Consider the following 24,792-nt stretch of genomic DNA (forward strand, 5'->3'; position numbering starts at 1 on the left):
TTAGTGCTGAGTCCTGGGGAGGAGGCTTTAGCTTTCTTCCTTGCTGTTTCACTCAGAGCCGAAGCCAGTCTCTGAGATGTGTTTGAACCTTGCACTCACTCGGTTCCAGATAGTTTTGCTGACAGAATGTATAGTAAAATCACTTGAAGCACCATCTGCCTCTCTTGTTTTGCTCACATTGTAAAGGTTGAGCAACTTGAGCATTTTGACAGTGAGTGTCCCTCACCCAAACATCCCAAGAACCTGGCACATGTGTCAGATGCTGGGAAAACAGCCAGGCATGAAATGCACCTTTTAAATAGGTGCTTTTCAGTCTTCAGTTCCACCAGCTTTTCACCAAAGAACTTATAAGTAACTTGATCAAAATCTAAAACTATTAATGAACTACCAAAATATTAATTAAGATCAAACTAGCTGTGGATCTGGGAACAACCTAGAGTGGTTCCTAATCCATTCAGCTGGTCATGGCTGGAAGGAACCTAGGTGGCTGGCACACCACGCCTGTTATACCCTCACCCTGGAACATCTGACGCTCACTGAAGGGAGGGGCGAGGTGCACGAGTGCTCCAACAGCTACTACTAGCTAGAGTTTTTTGATACCTTGCTCAGGTCACCAGAAACGGAGTTACCGTGTACTGCTCTGCCTCAGCAAAAGTGAGCTTTGCTGCTGCTAAGCTGTGTGCCACTCCCCTGACACACCAGCTCATCTGCCTTGCCAGCAAACTCTACAGCCCGGGTTCTCAACCTTTTTCTTTTCAAGGACTCCCCAACATGCTATAAAAATCCCACAGCCCACCAATGCCACAACTGTTTTTCTACATATAAAAGCCAGAGCACACATTAGTGGGTAGCAAGCAGGGCAATTGCCCAGTTGTCCCTTGCCACAGGGGGACCCACAAAGCTAAGTTGCTTAGGTTTTGGCTTCAGCCTGGATGGCAGGAGTCGGGGCCCTGGGCTTCAGCCCCATGTGGCGGGGCTTCAGCTTTCTGCCCTGAGCCCCAGCAAGTCTAATGCCAGCCCTTCTTGGCTGACCCCATGAAACCTGCTTGCAGTCCCCCAAGGGGCCCCAGAGCCCTGGTTGAGAACCAATGCTCTACAAGACTCTTGCCTTGCACGTAACCATCAGTGAACCCAGTTCCTGAGTTCACCAGAGATGTCTCCCTGGAGTGTCCAGTCCCTCTCACTGGACACTTAGGCCAGGTCTCCACTACAGACCTACATCGGTATAACTACTTTGCTCGGGGATGTGAAAAATCCACACCCCTGAGTGGCGTAGTTATACCGACCTAACCGCCTGTTTAGACAGCGCTGTGACAATGGGAAAGCTTCTTCCATTGACATAGCTACCACCTCTCAGGGAGGTGGATTAACTACACCAATGGAAGAAACTCTCCCATCGGAGTAGTGGTGTCTTCACTAAAGCACTACAGCAGTGCAGCTGCACTACTGTAGTGCTGTACATGAAAGCAAGCCCTTACTGAAGTTATTAAGTTTCCTGCCTCCAAAGAGACAGAGTACACACCAGCCTGTTAGGTTAGCTGAAGCCCCACACTTCAATCCAATATGACAGCACTGAGATGGTTTTGTAATAAAACAAGAATAAGTTTATTAACATAGAACATAGGATTAAGGGATTTAAAGTAAGAGATATGAAATGTTACAAACAAAACACACTTTCTAGTGACTAACGCTTAACTTCAGCAAATTACAATCTTTGTCTAAGCAGGTTTCTCACCTATAGTCAGTTCTGAGAGACTTCAACTCCTAGGTTGAAGGATCCATCTATAAAGTTGCCTGCAGTGACTCAAGTAGGGTGACCAGATGGCAAATGTGAAAAATCGGGACAGGGGGTGGGGAATAATAGGAGCCTATATAAGAAAAAGACCCCAAAATTGGGACTGTCCCTATAAAATCGGGACATCTGGTCACCCTAGACCCAAGAGCCTGAGTACCACCTTCAGGGCAGACTGTTAAGAACCAGGGCACAAATCCCAAACTGGTTGTGAGTTCTATACTTAGATTTCACCAACCACCAAGTGTAAACTATAACAGACTGAATGCGGACTCACAGACAGTCCCCTTGTGTACTTCGATCTATCTTGCCATCCAGGGGACAATACCTTTGTGATAGTCACTTACACCAAGAATCACAGCAATATTTAGGTTATTCCCTGTCCCAAAGGACTAGTCACTTACCCCAGGTCAATTGCATGTTAGATCTTACAACAAGGACAATGCTTGTAGCTAATCCTATAATAAACTATATAAAGATTTATTAGTTGGAAATGAAACAAGAGAGTTATTTACAAGGCTAAAGCAGGTAAACATATACACACAAATGAATTATAATCTTAAATTTCAGAAAGTAATAGAAACTTCGAGAATAAGCAAGCTCTATATGTCCTTTAAGGCTAACCCTGGCTAAGCACTGGGGATCTCTTGTTTATGCTAGTAAACCTTGCCCCCCAGAGTCCAAGCAGCACAGAGATCCAGTTCCTTCTTATTAGGGGTTTTTAGTCCACTCCTCTCTTTGTGCTCTGTGTTGCAAACTCAGCTGATGGGAGGAATCCACTTGCATGACTTGTATTCATATGGGGGAGGGCAGAACAACAAAGTCTTTTGCCCTCTTTAGTGTCCCACAATAGGTTGGTCTGGTGTGGATGGACCTCTTTTGTTGGGCAGGACATAACACCTTTTGTTGAAGATCAGCACTTCACAGTCTTTCTCCTGTCTGGTGATTTACAAAGTCACAGAGGCTCACAATACAACCATTCACATATTATCTTGCAGTATGGGATACAGAAGTTATAACTGAGATTAATGCATGCAACAACACACAAGCATTCAATGAAGTCTAAACACTAACCACATTCATATAATTCTAATACCTACTTTAACAATTTTAACACACAGGTGAGCCAGACTGCTTCCAGCTATGAATTTGTCAGTGTTCAGTTGAAATTGGGCATACACTGGTCCCTAGTCTGCCAGCATAATACCACTCTTCTCGGATTTCAAGACCTCTGGCATCTTGTGTCCCTCAAGTGATAGATGCCAAAATGGTTTTCTGTTTCTGCATAAGTCCATTGTCTCTGTTTCAAGAGCCAGGGAGGTTTCCTGCAAGTGCAGCTTCCATCTCCCAGCATGATCACTAAGTGGTCATCTCCCACCCTTGCTAGTTTGATGGCTTTGTTTACCTTCTATGTAAATATACTTCCATTGGAGACACAGTCAAGCAGGTGAAACAACATTCCTTTGTCTAGAACAGGGTAGGCTTATACACTGCTTGCCAAACACATACCTTTTAAGAAGATATTTCCATCACACGTCTATAATTGTTTATAGTCCACCCATACATGCATCACACAATAATATTAACGACCAGTGGGTTACCAGTTTGCATATGATATCTTACATGACACCTTTAGATACGGATTATGACAACAATGAGGTGGGACAATGAGTGTGTCAGGCCTGATGTGGGTTATGGCATAGTGTGCCCTCAGCCAGTTGGCAGTGAACAGCTCCCTGGGTCACAAATTCTACCATTCAGGCCTCACCAGTTGGAGCAACCCAAGAATGGGCATATGCAGAGGACACTCAAAGAAGAATATCTTATCAACGATTTGTTATAATAGTTTACAGCACCATAAAGGAGGCCTGATAAGACTTTATTTTTAAAAATTAGACAACAAAAGAACACAGGTTCTCTCTGCAGACCACCTTTAAAGATCCCACACCACTCTTCGTAAGTTCCCTGGTCAATTTCCACATTTTTCATTACATTTTTCTTGATTGAAATCCCCATGAAGTTTCAAATAGATATATTCTTTTTTCATTTCATTTCATTTCATAGCCCCCATCATATAGTGTTGCTTATGCACTTTTTAGCAGCTGCTAGACCCCAGAGGTGGATGCAGTTCAGTGGTGGATGAACCTATTCCCACTTTGGTATAGTTTGTGAAGTACTTTTGGGCCCTTCAAGATAACAGGGGCTTGGATAAGTATATTATTACAGTTACCCTAATTAAAGTGTTCAGAATGGTTGTCTTAGAAGCAGTATGGTGTAATCTTCTGTGTGCTTTGAGGTTTCACACTGGCTGCCTAACTTCCCTATCATTCTCAGCATGTTTGCTTATTTCCTGCTTGTTATATTCTTGGTTGTAACCCTTCCCTTGCTCACCTCTTCAGCTATTTCACAGAGTATGTGTTTATATATTTATTGTCAAAGAATGCATCTTCCAGCACACACAGTTCTACACACTCATTTTCTAACCCTTAAAAATAAACTTTGTTTCCATATCATACACACTTAAATCATGTTGTAATCACTTGACCCACTGCTAAATCTTCCATTCTGTCTGTCTGGGATTTAACATGCAATTCCAAGTCTGTCAAGCTAGCACAGCAACAAATTGATCTTACACATAATTCTTTACACAAAAATAATATTTTTCTGGCTTGAAGTTCATTGGAGGCCATAGGTGCACTAAAACCTTTCACCCAGGGTAGATCAGGACTCAAGTGCCAGCAATGCTAGAATTATAGACTTGCCACAAGGCAGTTAGATCACCTATTGCCAATATTAGCTGCTGTATTTAATACTCCCACCCTTTGTTCTCCTATAATGAACATGGGGACCACTGTCTTTCTCTCAAGTGTGTGATCCTCTCACCCTCTAGTGGCTGTAACCTAGAGGACATATAGCTCTAATGGTTTTCTGTGAATTTTTTAGTGTGTTCAATTGCATCTATGTGTTTCCGAACAATTAAGCATACGCTCCAGGCTCAAACTATAAAAAGAGTTGAATCCTTAGTGCTGAAGTGTTCACATTAGTACAAATGCACTTTACATTATCTTTTAGTACTGGTGAAATTTCTCCTCCAGCCACCAAGGGGTTAAGTTTTCTTTTCATTCAGAAACAGAGTAGGCCAACCACAGATTGTACAACTGAATTTTAACACATTCCAACAATTACAGGAGCACTCTTGGGTCTGAAACAGAGTTTCTATAAGCATCTTCTAAGTTTTAGTTCTCCTTCCCCTAATTCTGCTGGTTAGTATGTGTGGGTTTAGTGAAGATACCTGCACTCAGTTACCTTTGGATAGTACCATAATGAAAGCAGGGGAATTATTAAAAGAATAATTTGTGAAATATATTGGACCTGGAGTTTTCCATTTTTTCTCCTTCCTCACCAATTATATTTGCATTTTACTATTGAAGAAAAGTCTGTTTCTCCCTCATTGTGAATGTCATTTTATAAATCTGCCACTCCCAATGTGTGAAATCTGAAGTCATACACTGAGAAGCTGTTTGAAAAGCTGACTCAGCATCAGGTACACGAAGCAGAATACACTCAGCCCTGGTCTACACTACGAGTTTAGGTTGAATTTAGCAGTGTTAGATCGATTTAACCCTGCACCCGTCCACACAATGAAGCCATTTTTGTCGACTTAAAGGGCTCTTAAAATCAATTTCTGTACTCCTCCCTGACGAGGGGATTAGCGCTGAAATCGACCTGCTGGGGTCCCATTTGGGGTAGTGTGGATGCAATTCGATGGTATTGGCCTCCGGGAGCTATCCCAGAGTGCTCCATTGTGACCACTTTGGACAGCACTCTCAACTCAGATGCACTGGCCAGGTAGACAGGAAAAGCCCCGTGAACTTTTGAATTTCATTTCCTGTTTGGCCACTGTGGCAAGCTGATCAGCACAGGTGACCATGCAGAGCTCATCAGCACAGGTGACCATGGAGTCCCAGAATCGCAAAAGAGCTCCAGCATGGACCAAACAGGAGGTAATGGATCTGATCGCTGTATGGGGAGACGAATTCGTGCTATCAGAACTCCGTTCTAAAAGACGAAATGCCAAAACATTTGAAAAAATCTCCAAGGGCATGAAGGACAGAGGCTATAACAGAGACCCTCAGCAGTGCTGCATGAAACTTAAGGAGCTGAGGCAAGCCTGCCAAAGAACCAGAGAGGCAAACAGCTGCTCCAGGTCAGAGCCCCAGACATGCCGCTTCTATGATGAGCTGCATGCCATTCTAGGGGGTGCCCCTACAACTACCCCAGCCCTGTGTGTCGACTCAGTCAATGGATTCTCACGCAACAGGGATGCGGATTTTGGGGATAAGGAAGATGATGAGGAGGAGGTTGAAGATAGCACACAGCAAGCAAGCGGAGAAACCATTTTCCCCGACAGCCAGGAACTGTTTTTCACCCTGAATGTAGTACTCTCCCAACCCACCGAAGGCGGGCTCCCGGACCTAGAAGGCGGAGAAGGGACCTCTGGTGAGTGTACCTTCGTAAATATTGTACATGGTTTAAAAGCAAGCATGTTTAATGATTAATTTGCCCTGAAGACTTGGGATGCATTTGCGGCCAGTACAGCTACTAGAAAAGTCTGTTAACGTGTATGGGGATGGAGCGTAAATCCTCCAGGGACATCTCAATGAAACTCTCCTGGATGTATTCCCAAAGCCTTTGCAAAAGGTTTCTGGGGAGGGCAGCCTTATTCCGTCTTCCATTACCACGCCAGGCCAGTAGCACCTAGTCTGGAATCATTGCATAACAAAGCATGGCAGCGTATGGTCCCGGTGTTTGCTAGCATTCAAACAACATCCATTCTTTATCTCTCTGTGTTATCCTCAGGAGAGTGATATCATTCATGGACACCCAGTTGAAACAGGGGAATTTTATTAAGGGGACATTCAGAGGTGGCTGTTTCTGCTGGGTTGTTTGCCTGTGGCTGAACAGAAATAATCCCCACCGTGCACCACGTGGTGGGGGGAGGGGTGAAGCAATCATCGCAGAGAATAGGGTAGGGTGGAGAGGTTTAGTTGGGTTTGTGCTGCAAGTTAACCCAAAAACCGTAGCCCCTCCTTTTAAATGGCCAACCCAACGAGGGCTTGGTATGGGACATGAGGGAGCTGCTGTTTGAAACCATTCCCACATGTTATGAAGGTTAAAGAAGCCAAAAGACTGTAGCTTACCATGTTTGCCTGCAAGCCGAATTCTGTTGCCCGCTGTCCCTGCATGTGTGATCTCTCCCACCAAACCGGCAGGCCCTCAATATAAGAGGCAAAATGTGACCTTGTAAAGAAAGCACACGTGCTATGTAATGTTAACAGCTTGGTTGACCGTGAAAGAGTCTACCTATTGTTCTCTAAAATGTGTCTTTTTAAATATTATTCTCCCTTTTTTTTCTCCCTCAGCTGCAAATGTTTCAACGTTCCCCATATCATCTCCATCCCAGAGGCTAGTGAAGATTAGAAGGAGAAAAAAATGCACTCATGATGAAATGTTCTCTGAGCTCATGTAGTCCTCCCACACTGAAAGAGCCCAGCAGAATGCGTGGAGGCAGACAATGTCAGAGTGCAGGAAAGCACAAAATGAACGCAAGGACAGGTGGCAGGATCAAGATGATAGGTGGCGTCAGCGTGATGAAAGGAGGCAGGAAGCAATGCTCAGGCTACTGGAGGATCAAACTGATATTTTCCAGTGTATTGCTGAGGTGCAGGACAGGCAGCAGGAGCACAGACCACCACTGCAGCCCCTGTGTAACCAACTGCCCTCCTCCCCAAGTTCCATAGCCTCCTCACCCAGATGCCCAAGAACGCAGTGGGGGGGCCTCCGGGTACCCAACCAGTCAACCCCAGAGGACTGCCCAAGCAACAGAAAGCTGGCATTCAATAAATAAGTTTTGAAGTGCAGTGTGGCCTTGTCCTTCCCCCCTCCCCTACCCCTCCCGGGCTACCTTGGCAGTTATCCCCCCATTTGTGTGATGAATTAATAAAGAATGCATGAATTTGAAACCGCAAATACTTTATTGCCTCTGCAAGTGGTGATCAAAGGGCGTTTGGCTTACAGGGAAGTAGAGTGAACCAAGGGGGCGGATTTTCATCAAGGAGAAACAAACAGAACTTTCACACCGTAGCCTGGCCAGTCACGAAACTGGTTTTCAAAGCTTCTCTGATGCGCAGTGTGCCCTGCTGCGCTCTTCTAACCGCCCTGGTGTCTGGCTGCACGTAATCAGCTGCCAGGCGATTTGCCTCAACCTCCCACCCCGCCATAAACATCTCTCCCTTACTCTCACAGATATTGTGGAGCACACAGCAAGCAGTAATAATGATGGGAATATTGGTTTCGCTGAGGTCTGAGTCAGTAAACTGCACCAGTGCGCTTTTAAACGTCCAAAGACACATTCTACCACCATTCTGCACTTGCTCAGCCTATAGTTGAACAGCTCCTGACTACTGTCCAGGGTGCCTGTGTATTGCTTCATGAGGGGTAGGCTGGGTCCCCAAGGATAACTATAAGCATTTCAACATCCCCAGTGGTTATTTTCTGGTCTGGAAAGTAAGTCCCTTTCTCCAGCTGTTCAAACAGACCAGAGTTCCTGAAGATGCGAGCGTCATGTACCTTTCCCGGCCATCCCACATTGATGTTGGTGAAATGTCCCTTGTGATCCACCAGTGCTTGCAGCACCATTGAAAAGTACCCCTTTCGGTTTATGTACTGGCTGCCTTGGTGGTCCGGTGCCAAGATAGCATATGCGTTCCGTCTATCGCCCCACCAGAAATCCCACTGCAGGGAATCCCATTGCAGCAAAGCCATCCACTATGACCTGCACATTTCCCAGAGTCACTGCCCTTGACAGCAGCAGCTCAGTGATCACCTTGGCTACTTGGATCACAGCAGCCCCCACAGTAGATTTGCCCACTCCGAACTGATTCCCAACTGACTGGTAGCTGTCTGGCGTTGCAAGCTTCCAGAGGGCTATCACCACTCGCTTCTCAACTGGGAGGGCTGCTCTCATCTTGGTATTCTTGCGCTTCGGGGCAGGGGAAAGCAAGTCACAAAGTTCCATGAAAGTGCCCTTACGCAACACTATGCAGTCTCACCAGTCTGTGCTTGTTTCCTGGGGCCAGAATCGGCGTTCCATGGCATGAGCCTGCCCCATTGCCACCAGGATGGCCAAACTGCCAGGGCCTGTGCTTTGAGAGAAGTCTGTGTCCATGTCCTCATCACTCTCGTCACCGTGCTGCCGTCGCCTCCTCGCCTGCTTTTGCAGGTTCTGGTGCTGCATATACTGCAGGATAATGCGCGTGGTATTTACAGTGCTCATAACTGCCGCGGTGATCTGAGCGGGCTCCAGGCGTCTGCATGGAAAAAAGGCACGAAACGATTCTGAGCCGTTGCTCTCACTGAGGAAGGGGCGACTGATGACATGGCTTACAGGGTTGGCTTACTGTACTGTTCCCGCAGTCTCCACCACCCATTGGAATTCTGGGTTGCGCTCCCAATGCCTGATGGGGCAAAAATATTGTCACGGGTGGTTCTGGGTATATGTTGTCAGCCCCCACCCCTTCCATGAAAGCAACGGCAAAAAAGTTTCTCGCCTTTTTTCCTGGGTTACCCGTGCAGACAACATATCATGGCAAGCATGGAGCCCACTCAGCTCACTGTCACTGTATGTCTCCTGGGTGCTGCTGGCAGACGCGGTACTGCAGTGCTACACACTTGCCTTGCCCTGCGGATGGCAGATGGTACAATACGACTGCTAGCCATCATCGTTGTCCCGTGGGTGCTCCTGGCTAACCTCGGTGAGGTCGGTCGGGGACGCATGGACAAAAATGGGAATGACTCCAGGTCATTCTTTTCTTTAAGTTTCATCTCATGGAGATTCAGTCCTGCCTAGAATATCATGCCAGCTGGAGGCTTCTGCCTCAGGCTGCTCTCCCAGTTGGCAGCACTGTGCAGTCATGCCTACCCCTTTCTCCCATAACTCATGAATCCTGGACAGTAGTAAGGAGCAGTTCAACTGTAGGCTGAGCAAGTGCAGAATGGTGGTTCACTCTACTTCCCTGTAAGCCAACCACCCTCCCCTCCCCTTCCCCATTTGATCTCTTCTTGCAGAGGCAATAAAGTCAGAAGAAGAGAGTACAAGGTGAGATGACGTGGGTGGGGAGAAAGGGATAGTAGAATGGGAAGGAAAGAGGCAGAGAGAAACAGCAGAAGGGCAATGGGAGGATATATTGTGCAGCATAACTGCAATCTGGGCCAATGATATGTCAAAGCCTTTAAGTGGAAGAAGTCTCATTTACGAAAAAGGGTTGCTGGAACTTTATGGGCAATACTACCTATCTACTTAGACAAGATTCTCCAGTTCCTTTTGGCAGTATGAGCCGGAATTAAACATACTAGTGCTTAACCATTTAGCAATAGCAGCAAGGCAGCTTAACTACCCAGTCCCAAAGGGTTAAACTTCAATGAGTCTCTTTAAAAAATAGTGACAATTGAGTTTTGCTGTTAGATTAGGCGGGGGGGGGGGAGAAGGGGAGGAGTTCCTCCTTTTCTCTCAAGGGTCTCATTGTGGGTATCTGCAATACAGCCAGAAACTATGACTCCAGCTCAGAACATGTTTAAATAGTAAAACTGACATTCAGAGAACTTAACCAAGTGGAATTTGACGCTAAACTATGAATAGTATCATTTCAATGTGATAACTATTTATGTTTACATATTGCCTTCCTCTGCTCCCCTCCCCCTCCAAAGGATCCCAAAGCACTTGGAAAACTTGGGACCTGATTTTGCAACTTCTTGTATGCAAACAGCTGCAGTTGCACTGAAGTCATCCAGAGCTCACCAGTCTGCCTATGAGCAAGAAATTGTAGGACTGGGGCCATGGTGTTGGAAGGGGTGGACTAACGACTCTCAGAGGTCTGTTCCAGTGTGGAGTTCTGTGATTTTACATAGCTGGTGCCTGGATTCTACAGCATACTTCTCAACATTTAAAGTAGCTAACGCAGGATGGGTGGGTCCTGCCCCTGCAGGGGTTGGGGGGAAGTCATGGAGGAAGTTGCAGAGTGAGCCTGTCCCGCACTTTCCTTGCGGAGGCAGCTCCTACGGCTCCTGTCCCATGGGACTGGCTGAGTGTGGCTGCCTGCTCTAGGTGTTGCAACCTGAGGTGTCAGCACTGCTCAAGATTGGCCTGTCCACCTCTAGCCAGAGTGGAAAGCCAAGCCCAGCCAGCCCCACATGACAGTTTTTTGTGGATCAAAGCAGGACAGTCACGTGAAACTGTTGGGAGATCTGCTATACTGATAGATGCTTTATAAACAAATGCTTTAAATGTACAGAAATTACTTTGCCCATCACTGAAACATAGCTCCTTCTGGGGTGAAATGTTGCAAATTTCAGAGAGCTGTGTAGGGCTACAGGACATGAAACAGATTAGAAAGGGAAGAATGGAGCAGGGAAACCGTGGAAAAAGAGGAAAACCAAGATGAAAAAAGAATGAGGCAGGAAGAATGAATGGAAGTCCCTCCCACCAGAAACATCATTTCCTCCCAGGAAGCATTGTGTAGATTGTTAGGCTATTTCAGGGGGATACAACTCCACTTATGCAGGAAAAATGCAAAAAGAAAAAGGTGATCATAGACATAAAAGGGGCAGTAAAAGGGGAGAGGCCTTCCCTGGTATTAAAACGCTTCCAGTGTGACTAGTTTTCAAGCATTTTTTGGCAGGGTTGTAAGGGACTCCTCTTGTTGGACAGGGAATTCAGAATGTAGTATATTCGACTCTGCCCTTGGAATCTCTGTATCTCCCTCCCTTCCGGCTGTGAATCCCAGAGCGCAACAGGGTCTGTGCCAGACTGCAGCTCTCCATCACTGTTCTAACAGAGGACTTCAGCATAGGGCCTCAGTAGCTGCCAGCTCCCACTCTCTCCAGGAAAAGCTATTTTCAGCCACTACGGGCCTGCAATAACTGAGGGTTTCCCTGACAAGCTTGGCCACCCAGTCTAAGCAGTTGCACAAAGAACTGAATTCCCAGTTACTTTCTCTCTCTCTCTATTTTTTTAAAAGAACAGTTCTATAGAAAAGGCCTACGAAACATTTTCATAAAAGCAGACCCATTTGTCACAGTTCTAGGGAAGGGTTTTGTAAAATGGAATTCCTTGAGGGCTGACACCAAAAGCAGCTGCTTGTGTGTGTTACATCTCAACCGGAACGTCACACAGCCTTCCTTGTCCAGCTGTTTAGACTCTTGCTGCTTCTCTCTTGGGAATGTAATCTGTGAAGTTGCCAGTTTCCCTCTAGTTTTAAATTAGCTATATAGGCACCTAATATAATTGAGTCAAACTTACTTCATGTCAAGTAAATTTGCAATTCAATTGCCAGGAGGACACTAGACCATGCAGCGGCTGTGACCATTCTGCTGAGTGCAGACCTTCAGTCTACCACAGTTTTGTCACCTCCAGTCTAGACTACTATAGTGCTTTCTACTTTGGGCAACCTCTGAAGACCAACAGGCTTCAACTGATGAAAAACAGTGGTCTGTCTAATGAATAGGGTAGATTGCTCTGTGCACATAACACTACTGGGCGCAATTCAAAGTATTGATGACAATGTAAAATGTTGGTAAGAGTCTTGCTTACCTGACACAAGACCTCTTACTTTAGATCCCAGCTGGGAAGGATGCTTTTGCTTTCAGCTGTGAGGACTGAAGTTTGCAGGACTGGAGACAAGGTTTCCAGCAGATTCTTCTGACTTTTGGGACTCTGACCCTTTGATAACCTGGTAGAAGCAGAGTTTGGGGGCCTTCGCGTACAGTGCAAGGCATATCTGGTTTAGTTTAGATTTCTGAATGATTTTGTTTTCCAGTGATGTAGCAATATGTAATTTGTGCTCCTAAAATACTTCAATAGCACTTAGTTGCTATGGTCATTGACACTCAGCCCATTCACTGCATGGTTCATGACTAGTGGAGCACCTTACTTAAGTGTTACTCAAAGTCAGCACTTGCACCTGAGACTTCTTACTACTTTCCATCTAAGCAGAGGGATAGGGAGAAAGAGTAGGGCAGATGAAAGGCATTTCCTCAATCTCACTTAGTAGAAGGCAAAGTTGAAGGCTTTGAGCACTTGCTCGAACAGTACTGCTTTACAGTTTCTACTACTGTTCAAAATATTTTACACTTCCAGCAACTTCCATACAAGAATTTCAAAGTATTTTGGAAAAATTAATCTCACATTGAGTATGGTAGGTGAATGCACCTTTTTAGAAAAAACAGCTTACATGACCAGATTTTCAAAGGGTGTAGGGCACCTACATCTCTCACTGATATCAGTTAAAGCAGAGAATGCTGAACACTTCTGAAAAATCAGGCCAAGTAAGATCACAGAAAAAAAAAAAAAATCTACAAGAGAGCTGGGAAGAGAGCATAGATTTCCAACCCTTGGCCATACTAGAAGAACACCTTCCCTACTATTCAGAAGCTGGTCACGTTAACATGAAGGAAATTTGTCACAAGGGACTAAGAATTATTGCAAACAGGGAGATGCACCCAACCAAGAGGCGTCAGCTCTCCAGAAGTAATTTTCCTCTTACAGTAGCCACATCTTCCTACTTGGGAGGATTCTGAAATCCAAGGCAAGAAGGACTATGGGGAGATGCCACTGGCTAGCTTAAAGATGAGCTTCTGATAAGCAGGTACTGAGAGCTGATGCAGAAAGGAACTTAACCAGATTCTTTTCCTAGAAGAGAGAGATCCTTTAATGTGCCTATTGCCATTGTAGGAATCTTTCTCCAGCCCCAGTCAGTCTCAAACTGTTGCTGATGAATGGCCAGTCCAGCCTGTACTATCTTCATTGCAATGATTCAACTTCATTTAAGCACCTTGTTCCATGATTAACTTTATAATTACTTTATTTAAATTGAGTTGTCCCATCTGTAATTTAAGCATCCTATTAGTTGTACAGTCTTCACCATAACATGTAGTTAACACACCTCTTTTTGTAGACAATTCTCCCCTTCCACTGTCTTCTCCATGCCCAAATGTTTGGGGACCTTTCTTCACCATGTCCCTCTGCTTACACAACATAACATCCAGCTAATGGGATTCTGGATTCCTGGATGCTGTAGCTGCATGTGTTCTGCTTGTAACACAAGCACCCTTGCAAATTACTGTTCTAATTAGGCAATATGCAGTTCAAATAAAAAATTAAATAGCTAAATAAGAAAAGAGCCTTAGATTGGTGTTAGAATTTACTTGCACCAACAGGCAGGAGACTCATTCCATAAAAGCAATTAGATTTTTAATCGAGTGCTGTGGAGAACTCTAGCATCAAGAGTTGGGGTGGGGATCAAGACTCCAGGATGAGCAATCTGTGCTAAAGATATTTAGAAAATAATTTCACATCTAAAAACACTGGATACAATTTCCTAAGGATAATGAACTCTTTTATAAAGCTCTTTGAGATCTATGGATGAAAACCATTATATAAAACCAGGAATATTTATACTGTATTTCCTAAATGATAAAATGGTCTCATTCTAAGTTGCTTGTAACTAGAACATTAAACAAGAAACTGCAGGACTTACTAGTTTAGCATTCTACTTACATTTAACAGGAAGCAGCAACTCTCCTTTGAAAGTTCGATGCAGGGTTAGATAAAAAAACATCAACAAACTATTTCAAAGTTAAATTAATTCTATTTGTAGATGGGGGGGGGGGAACAAACAAACAAAAAACCCCATGCAACTCTGATGTTGAATTCTACTGCTCTCACACTGTCTTCATCAAAAGTGGATTCCTGCTCAGAAATAGAGCGACCACATACTGCAAATACCTATCCTTGGTTCATTGTTAAGAAAGTGGTTTCGAAAGTCCTCTTAATGTATTAGCCACCATCTGCCAGACAGCTCAATTTACACTTGGATTTCAGGATAGAATTGGGCCCTTTATTTAGTCACGGCAGGAAGCTTAACCAATTACTGCCTTTTCCTTTAGACAGGTATTTGTTTTTTATACAGTTAGTCATAATGCTACAGAAAAGAATGGAATTGTAGTAAGTTCTCTTGGCAGTGATCTTGGGTGATTTGTCAGCTTTTCCTTTTAATAAGGGAATTTGTTCACACTTTCTTTCCCCTGCTATTTGCTCTCATTTGCATTCTCCCACCTTTGAATTCATCATAGATTTGTATGATTTCGTTCTGAACCTAATCAGAAAAAGTAGATTCTTAACCTGTGAGCCTAGATACTCATAACATTTATAAATTTAACATGGAGATTATCCCTCCCCACCCTCTTCCATTAGTTGTGTTTGTTATACTGTTGGGTGTGGGTCTCAGCTATTTCTAGAGATTTCTCAGGCCATTTTGAATTTGCTATTCAGTTGACTAGGGAGGGGGAAGCAGCGGAGCGCTCAGGGGAGGAGGCGGAGATAAGCTGGAATGGGAAGCGGTTCCTTTGCACGCCCCCCGTTACTTGCTGCAGCCCTCCTCGGGACCCCAGCCGCCCCAGTTCGCCTCCATTCCACCTCCTGCCACAAGTGTGCTGCAGCTCCGCTTCTCCCCCTCTCCTAGGCTTGCTGCGCCAATCAGCTGCTTGGCACGGCAAGCCTGGGAGGGAGAAGTGGAACTGAGCAGCATGCTCGTGGGAGGAGGCAGCGGCGCGGAGGTGAGGTGGGGCAGGGAGCGGTTCCTCTGTGCCCCCCCCTTACTTGCTGCGGCCCCCCTCTGCCCCAGCTCACCTCCGCTCCGCCTCCTCCCATGAGCATGCCACAGCTCCACTTCTCCTCCCTCCCAGGCTTGCCGTGCCAATCAGCTGCTTGGCGCGGCAAGCCTGGAAGGGAGGAGAAGCAGAGCTACAGTGCGCTCATGGGAGGAGATGGAGCGGAGGTGAGGTGGGGCTTGGGGGGAGGGAGGGGCCAGGGAAGGCTGCAGAGGAACCGCTTGCGGTAACACGAATTCGGATACAACAAGGTAAAGCAGCCCCGGCGCACTGCTTTACCGCGTTATACCCGAATTCACGGTATACGGGACCGCATTATATCGGGGTAGAGGTGTATATAGTTTCAGCTTTCAAGATAGTTAAGACAAGCTCTTAATCTTGCTACTTCATTTTCTGTGGAAAAGTGAACCAAAAATCTGGATGCAGAGAATCATTTAATCAGGGGAAGACTGACATTTGAATAGTGAAGATATTTCACCATGCCTCTTGTTTTAGTGAAGTTTCTCTAGAATCCCTATTGATACTCTAAAAAATTCAGAGCAGGAAGACAGATTTACATGAAAGCTACAGAGAAGGTAGTTGAAAAGTCCATTCATAAAACTTTTATTCCACTTACATCAACTTAATACACATGTTCTTAACAGTTATGCTTGGATTGTTCATGAAAATTTCATAAGACATTAAACAAAGCTAGCCATCATCTCAAGTTATTTCCCTGTTAACTATTTTTACAGCACATGCATGTTAGGCAAGTATCAAAAAAATCACAAAAGCAAAAAACCTAAAAAAGTTAAATACATGGGTTTTTGTTTTACTGCTGTGCTCAATATACAGTGTAGTTATGGATATCAAGCATTTCATTTTTACTGCATCTTTACTTGTACATTTGTTCTTAGGTTGCCTAAACCATTTAAATACAAATAAAATGTGTAGCAAAAATAATGAAAGCAACAGCAGGTAACTTTACAAATAATGGAATGTGAACCGTTTCTGCCCTTCTCTAGAGAAAGTTGACTGGGTGATCAAAACTGTCTTAAGGAACGCTTTTCAGCTGCAATCAAAGATGTACACTTGATTATATATTCCATAGGATTTCACATGCTTGACATGCAATATCCATGGGACATCTGTTCCCCCACAGCCATGGTATGCTTCAGCTTTGAAATACTCACACTAACTACACCTATGGCTGCAACTGATTATCCCTTTTTTCCCATCATGACAGACCAATACTCAAACAGTTTTCTTTGCTCAACATAGGAAGTTGTTTAACCCTGGCCACCTTGTGGGAAGCCACAGTGTACCAAAAGTACTATGCCAAACATGTAAAACTTGTATAAAAATTTCACAACCCTATATTGGCCACCTCAGATGAAAACAGATAAATTCCCCAAATGTTAACTGGCTCTATTCCCCTAATATTAAACATAAAACCACATGGGAAATATAGAAATCCAAATAGAAGTAACATAAACCTGTCATAAATCGTAAACAAAAACTATTTGTGGGACAGCATGAATGACAAATGGTCTACTGTGTAAATTTTAGAATGAGGCAGACGAAAGTTGGAAGGCTGGTTAATTCTCCCCTCCTTCTCCTGCTTCAGCTTCATCTCCTTGGGTATCCGATGTCCACAACTGTTTGAGAGAAAATGGAGTAAAGTGTTTGCATTTGCAAGAATGCTGAAAACCCACTCCCATTCTGGTTTCTTCTACTCATAATATTTAGTAAGAGGATATGAGTAATTTTTCTACTTTTCTTCAAGGGGTAAGCTCTTCCTACCTTGAATGGTATTACTTCTTAAAGGCTTTGTCATTGGGAGTTTGCTGCTCCTCTCGGAGTTTAACTATTGGCTGGTCAGCAAGCCCTCCCCCCGCAACCCACTGAAACATGTAGCATTAAGCCTGCAACAAATTCAAATTCAGATCAGGCAGAATTATTCCTCCCCCTAAGACCTTTAATTTGAAGTCAGACGTCTTTCCTACTACTGAGGGCCAAGAGGAAAATTAGACTTAAGTTATCACCAGGCCCACATTCAAGACTGTGTGTGGATGTACTTAAGTTGTGTCAACTGACCCTGGGAGGCAAAAGTGTGAACAAAATTTCAGTTCAGGAGTCTTACAACTTGCTACTAACAAACATGATTTACGTACATGTTAGGCATAAAATAGTAGCCACCAGTTAACTGCTCATATGCTTTAGTTAGAGTCAAGCAATGAACAAAATGCTCTATTCATGGTGACATGTAATAAAATTCCTTGCTTAACAAGCAAGTTTTAATGGTACTTACTGTCAAGTTGTCTCTCAGTAATTGCATTATTAGCGTGCTGTCTTTGTAGGACTCTTCGCTTAATGTATCAAGTTCAGCGATGGCTTCATCAAAAGCCTAGAGGGTTTAAAAAAAAGTTATTGCCCATATAATATAGGTTACATAAAACATTTAAGCTTTTGATTCTTTTTAAAAAACTTACAGTCTTTGCAAGGGAACAGGCTTTCTCAGGAGAATTCAGAATCTCATAGTAAAACACAGAGAAGTTCAGAGCCAGGCCTAATCTGATTGGATGTGTTGGTTGCATCTCCTTTTTACTGATTTCAAAAGCCTCTTGATACGCCTGTTGTGATTGCTCCACTATCCCTTCAAGAAAAACAACATGTAAATAATTTAGATGCAATTACACAGCTGTGTTCAAGACTTATGTTTTTATCACGTAACTAACATGAGTAATATGGTAGGGTTTAGTTTCCTCATTAATAAGGAGATCTTAGCTTTACAAATATTTTCACAGCATAGTACTGTTTTAAAAACAGTTTTGCAGAATTAGCCAGTTATCAAAGCAACATGGCCAAATTAGGTTTGGCCCAAAATAAGCATTAAAACTTGATGGAGATAGCTGGTCAATATGTAAAGCTGAATTTGCCACCCAAGCATTGCAGCATTTTTATAGTACTTAGTAAAGAATGAAGAGGCAAGGTACAAAAAGTTTAGCATAAGTTTAAGAATTCTAGTATCTAACCTATTCGTATAAGGCTACAATTTCATCTGACTGTGTCTCTTTAATGCTGCAAAATATTCCAAATCTACCTTTTATTACAGACAGGGCTGGCAGCATTGCATATTAATGTTGCTCCCACATTTACCATTATAAGCCCATTTGCAATTGCTTATAAAGCTTTGTGAAACTATTTCTCCTACACAAATAACTGTCAGGTACTAATATGTAACTTGGGGAATCTCTTCTTTTTATTGAGGGAAGACAGCTAGTCTCTGGGTACTGTTCTGGTGCTTTTGCACTGGACCCACACACTATTCAGTTAGGGTTCAATGTAAAGTCAGTTCTGAATAGTTTGCAAACAAAGCAGAAGACACTTACCATGAACTGTTAGGGTACAAATTTAGAATTAGAAAGAACTTTTTTTGGCTAGACTTGCTACAATTCTACAGGTTTCAGAGTAGCAGCCGTGTTAGTCTGTATCCGCAAAAAGAACAGGAGTACTTGTGGCACCTTAGAGACTAACAAATGTATTAGAGCATAAGCTTTCGTGGACTACAGCCCACTTCTTCAGATGCATACCATTCTATATGCATCTGAAGAAGTGGGCTGTAGTCCACGAAAGCTTATGCTCTAATAAATTTGTTAGTCTCTAAGGTGCCACAAGTACTCCTGTTCTTTTTACAATTCTACAGTATTTTTAAAAAATAGCTGACAAACTAGGTGTTTGGACCCTCAAGGACTAAGAGACTAAGCTACAGGGCAGTGGTTCCCAAACTTTAACAACCTGTGAACCCCTTTCACTAAAATGTCAAGTCTCGCAAACCCCCTCCTAGAAATGAATATTTCCAGGGATTTTCTCCTTTGCCTGAGTATAAATTATAAAAGCCATGATCTTGGAAATACAAAATTTGTTTTCATGACATGCTGCTTACACATGATTTATTATTACTTATCATTACAGTATTTTTATTACATTATGAAAACGGCAATACTCTTCCAAGATCTCACTTTCATAGCTTGTATCACTTTGAATAAGCCTGTTATAAGACAAGGCTCATCAAGGATTATCAGATGTGATATTATGTTTCATCAAGGATTATCAGATGTGAAACAGCATGAAGGTATTTAAAAAGCCAAATCAAAGAATTCCTCCTACACAAGCATTCAGGTCTTGAGCAGCCCAGGCAAACAATTATGGTGACCAGACAGCAAATGTGAAAAATCGGGACGGGGGGGGGGGGGGGGGGGAGGAAGGGGGGGGGGGGGGGGGGGAGGGGGGGGGGGGGGGGGGGGGGGGGGGGGGGGGGGGGGGGGGGGTAACAGGAGCCTATATAAGAAAGAGACCCCAAAAGTTCCTATAAAATTGGGACATCTGGTCACCCTACAAACAATGCACGTTACAACAAAGCTTAAACTTCTTCTTCATAATAATTTTAAAAACAATACTAGCTGCCTATTTAATTTTAAAAATAGCAAAAAATAGCTACCTCCCTTTCCATTTCTTATAGGAGTCTTGAAGTTGAAATCTCCTCAGTGTGATACATAGGCTTGCTTTCATCTGCTTAGCTCTTGGAAGTCCAGGGGCTGCTGGCCCTGTGCTGCCCGGGGTCCCTAGGGACAGCTTCGTCTCCCATTAGGGAATTTTTTCCCCCAAGAACCCCCTGTAACATTTCATGAACCCCAGTTTGGGAACCACTGCTATAGGGGTACTGCTTACCCTTGCTAATATGTCTACTAGGTTGTTACATGTTTGTATCTATGTAGATACAGTAAATAGGTAAAATTAGTTTCTAAAACAATAAGCAATCCAATTTATGGGATCACAATACAATTCCTAGATCTGGACACTTCACTCTGGTGCTACTTGGTTCCCAGTGGTTGAAAGAATTCTTTAGAATTCTGAGACTACTAATAGTGTTTGATGGCAATTGATCATGATCATTAAGTTCCCCAAGCTTAATTCGCACAAGTCAACATAATATATAGAGAGCCTGTGACAGATGAAATGAATGTACCTAAGCTTTAAATTTAATTCACAAATGCAAAATTGTCAAACAGGTTTTAACACTGAAGATAAAACTGGTAGGTTAATGAATTGAAGGATACAGAGAGAAGAATGTGAACATTTTTGTATAACTGGTAGAAATGGCCAGCTATATGTACAATTCCACAACCTCCAAGGGTGGGACAATCTGATCTGAGCACCCCATCCAAAGAGTCTATGCTGGAATAATCAAAGCAACTCAGGCCTTGTTCCGTCAAACCTTTAGACCTTTTAGGCAATAGCTCTGGTACCCTTCACAGGTATTTAGTTAATACATTCCAGTGTTTATACTGAAGTTCAGGTGAAGGTAGCCAACTACCTGCAGCTTGAGGGGACAAACCAGTTTCATCTGAAGACTCAAGGTTGCTGAGACATTAAAGGTGGCCAAATAAATTGGAGGTTAGGTCTGTCTTAGCTCAAGAAGACTATTCTCATTCCAGTACATCATGAGTCTGGGTCATTAGCCCCTTCCATTCCAAGGTGGGTTCCAGCCTCCTTGAGGGTCAATACCTAGTTTGTCTGCTATTTTTTAAAATACTGTAATAGTGTAGCAAGTCTAGCAAAAAAAAACCCTAAATATTAAGCCTTGCGGAGAAAGGGTAGGGTACTGAACACCCCCCACCCAATGGCAGAAATATGAACAGAGATGGCTGGGACAAAGGGAACTCTTATCTCAATTCTGAAACTAGGGATACACACATATACAAGCATAATGGTTGACTGCTTCAGGAGTGTTTCATAACCAACCACACGTTTGCTACAGTGGGGATCTGCAAAGCACACTTGTAAGGGAGAATCCCTGGTGACTGTTTGAGAGCTACTGACCTACCACAATTAGCTAATAAACAGGGAATTTCTAGAACCACAGAGCTAAACCACCTTTTAATTCTATTTAACATTAATCATCTCCCAGAAACAGAATAGAGCACTATCCCATTTAAAGCAAGCCCATTTTTTGACAAAATTAACAAGAAGCTGACATACTGTACCTTTCTTGTCATCCCCAGCAGCAACCTCAGCCAAGTAACGGTAGTAGTCTCCTTTCATTTTCAAATAGAAAACTTTACTTTCTGCTTGGGAAGCGTTAGGAATCAAGAACTTTTCCAACAGAGACTAAAATTAAAACAAAGAGTACTCTGTTTTACACAACCATACCTTTCAATAGTATTGTAGATCCATCAAATTAGTTATATTGCAGGTTTTTCAAAAAGTCAAGAAAACTTGGTTCTGATAAGCTTTAGTCTGCCTAGCTTTTATCAACTTCTTTGCTGAATATGCCATGTTGCGATCTACAGAAGGAATTGTTTTAGGTACAGAATGCTCAACAGTACAAAACACCTAAATAACTGAAATGTAGGGTAACTGTAATGCTTATTCTTCCATTAAAGTGGAGTTTCATAGGCAAACTGGGAAATTTTTCTTCAGCTACGTTAGTATTAGCGCTTACATAGCAACAATGTGGCATCTATCTCCCAGGCTACAAAACAATTTTACATTTATTTGAAGTCACTTATTGCAGAGTACTTAAAACCTATTTGTGTAACATGCCATACTTAATTCTTGACTGTTCTAGCATATTCTTCCTTAACTCTGATTTAAAATGGGTTATCTGGGGAGGAATGAGTAACAACACCTTGAAGAGGAGCAATGTATTTATACTTCACATAAGACAGTGATTACAAAAAAAATTCTAGTTAATCCTTGGTTTTATAAGCTCTCTACTTCAATCTGAATATAATTCCATTTAGCTAGTTGTAAATTATTCTAATAATGGAGTCTTAAACTGAGGATAGTATGCCTGCATACACAGCCTAAAATTTTAACAGAAAGATAGAAACAAAGTTACAAACATCGATTCTCAAATGTTGTTCCAGACATCACTACTAAAACCCCCAAGTTTAGAGTAAATTAGATTTTGATCAGTAGTGGAATAGAAGCACTATTTAAAAACACTACAGTACGTGTCAATTCACCTTGACACTTTTGTACCCAGTAGTAATTACTGATTGTTACACTGTGCCATTATTATCCTAGCAGTATTCTATATCTTACATCATTTAATGGTGCATGTTTATAATTATGTTAATAAAACACTGTAGCATGTTTTTGGCTGAAGTGTAGCCATGTAGCCAGTTTTATTATGGTGGAAAAGCAAAGACAAATTAGTCATCTCTAGTACTTGTCTCTTTTGACTTTTCAGGACATTTCAGATTTAGTATTGTAGTCAAGTTTCCTCCCCCAAATTGGGTGCTTAAAGTTAGGCACCTACATAAATGACTCAGTTTCCTTCCAAAAGTGGAGGCCACTTCTTTAGGTGTCTAACACCCAAGTTGAAAAAAAGTTGGGCATAGCATGCATCTAAAGTTGAGTGAGATTTTAGAGGCAGTTACACATGTTATAATTTAAAGATATCTGGGATACGTAATGTTAAAGTTTGACAAGAGACTATTCATTAATGGTAACTTTTCTGCTACCTAACTTCGACAAAAAGAACCAACATTTCAACTTTATCTCACACAGTTCTTAGATTATCCTTTCAAACTCATGATAGAATGGGGGTGGAGGGGGAGGGTGTTCAAGACTCCAGAACTATGGACAGTTTTGCAGAACTTACTACTACGACTGAGCTAGGAGATTAGTTGGAGCAGAAGCAACATGCATGTTTCCTTCTTGGGAGGGGCATTATCCCCATATTCAGAACACACTTGTACTGAATTCTTATGTGGTACCAGATTTGGCAAACAGCATGTGAAGTAGCAGGAAAAACCATGCGTGTCATTGAGTAAAGTGATATGGGAGGAGTGAACCAATTAAAGGATACAGCAATACTCTTAAAAAGGTTGCTGTTAATTTTCATGAGTCATGAAATTTAATACGATTTGAAGACCAACTCCACCCAAATTCAAGATGAAAAACTACTTTAAGCCAATGTCTCCCCATCCCCCAGTAGATGCGAATAGCCAGGATGCTGGGTGGGTGGAAGCAAGACTCAGACCAGAAGAAATTTCTATTGTCTATACTCTGACAAGGTTAGAGAAAACCCACTAGTGTAGTTTTAGTACTGCATACTTCTAGCATCTTTCATAAGATTAGTGATTCGCACAGCATCTTAACTCCTGTGAAGTAGGTATCAACTCCTACAGATGTGTAACAAGACATGAGATAACTGATTGGTGGGTTCTTGGCTCTGGCATGAATGGTTGCAGCAGGGCCAATCCTTGGGCAGAGATCTGACCCAAAAGCAAGTTAGTGTCACAGTGAGGGAGAACACCCTAATCTTTGTTCTAACCAGGCACCCTTCAAAATTTTAGTCTTATGACCTGCTTTTCACAAGTGCCAAGAATTTGCAGCTTTCATTAAATTCAGTGGTGATTCCAGGTATTCCAAGAACTAAAAAAATAGCCAGTCCACTCATTCTTAATTATAGCCCTGAAAAGAATGTCTACCAGATTAGTTAGTATGCACATAACCCTTTGGCACGAGTCCCCACCCTCAGATAAGCCATATCGACACATTCTCAGTTACAAATGTCAAGAAATAGGAATTAACCCCAGAAGTTTTCTGTAACATGGTTCCAGCTATGCAGAAGAATAACTAGCTTCTCTTATGAAGTCTGGCAGTTGGCAACCAGTAAGATTCATATCCCTTTATTAACAACTCCCCACTGCCACAGCTCCAGGTGAAATTCTAAATCTATAAAAATACCCATTGCTTAATGGTTTTGTTTGCTGGCTGACAAGTGAAGGGACATATTTGCACTGGTGGTAGAAAGTATTACTAATTAAGAAAGCCTCTTCTACAGCTGAGATGTTAGGAGCGCAGCCAGCTGCTCGGAAAATGAAAATCCTGTATCATGAAAAAGTTACCCAAGTAAGAGAGGATATTGCTCAAACTATCTTTTTAAAAGAATCTTATGCTAATGAGAAAAATTATTTAGCTACCAGCGCTCTGGAACAGCATAAGGTTAAAAAGTCTGTCCATGTCTCTAATGGTGAGGTTGAGTGCCTTTCTTAATATCAAGTAGGATGGGCAAAGTACTGCCAATATACTTCAAGAAAGACTTTGCTCATGACAAGTACATTAAAGACCACAAACATTTTTTAGAAAATGATCAGTATGTTATATGTTACATTTATGGTTAGAAAAACTATTCTCCATTTTAGTAATCTTTCAGTGTTATCAAATGTCTAGGAAGCTTCACTATTTATACACCTCTACCCGATATAACACGAACTCGG

General features: G+C 42.8%; 1 protein-coding gene across 2 annotated transcripts in view; it reads right to left on the reverse strand.

The window, feature by feature from the left end:
* Nucleotides 1-16,092: 16,092 nt before the first annotated feature.
* YWHAZ (tyrosine 3-monooxygenase/tryptophan 5-monooxygenase activation protein zeta) overlaps nucleotides 16,093-24,792 on the reverse strand; it is a 31,617-nt gene continuing 22,917 nt past the window's right edge. For both annotated transcript variants that reach the window (XM_034763395.1, XM_034763396.1), the window contains exons 3-6: nucleotides 21,544-21,667; nucleotides 17,989-18,152; nucleotides 17,808-17,903; nucleotides 16,093-17,154 (exon numbers count right to left, since the gene is read on the reverse strand). In XM_034763395.1, the coding sequence (XP_034619286.1) occupies nucleotides 17,095-17,154; nucleotides 17,808-17,903; nucleotides 17,989-18,152; nucleotides 21,544-21,667 (444 nt within the window). In that variant the 3' untranslated portion in view covers nucleotides 16,093-17,094. The remainder of the gene's footprint in view (nucleotides 17,155-17,807; nucleotides 17,904-17,988; nucleotides 18,153-21,543; nucleotides 21,668-24,792) is intronic.

This window comes from Trachemys scripta, chromosome 2 (assembly GCF_013100865.1).
Source record: "Trachemys scripta elegans isolate TJP31775 chromosome 2, CAS_Tse_1.0, whole genome shotgun sequence".
NCBI classification, from domain to species: Eukaryota; Metazoa; Chordata; order Testudines; family Emydidae; genus Trachemys; species Trachemys scripta.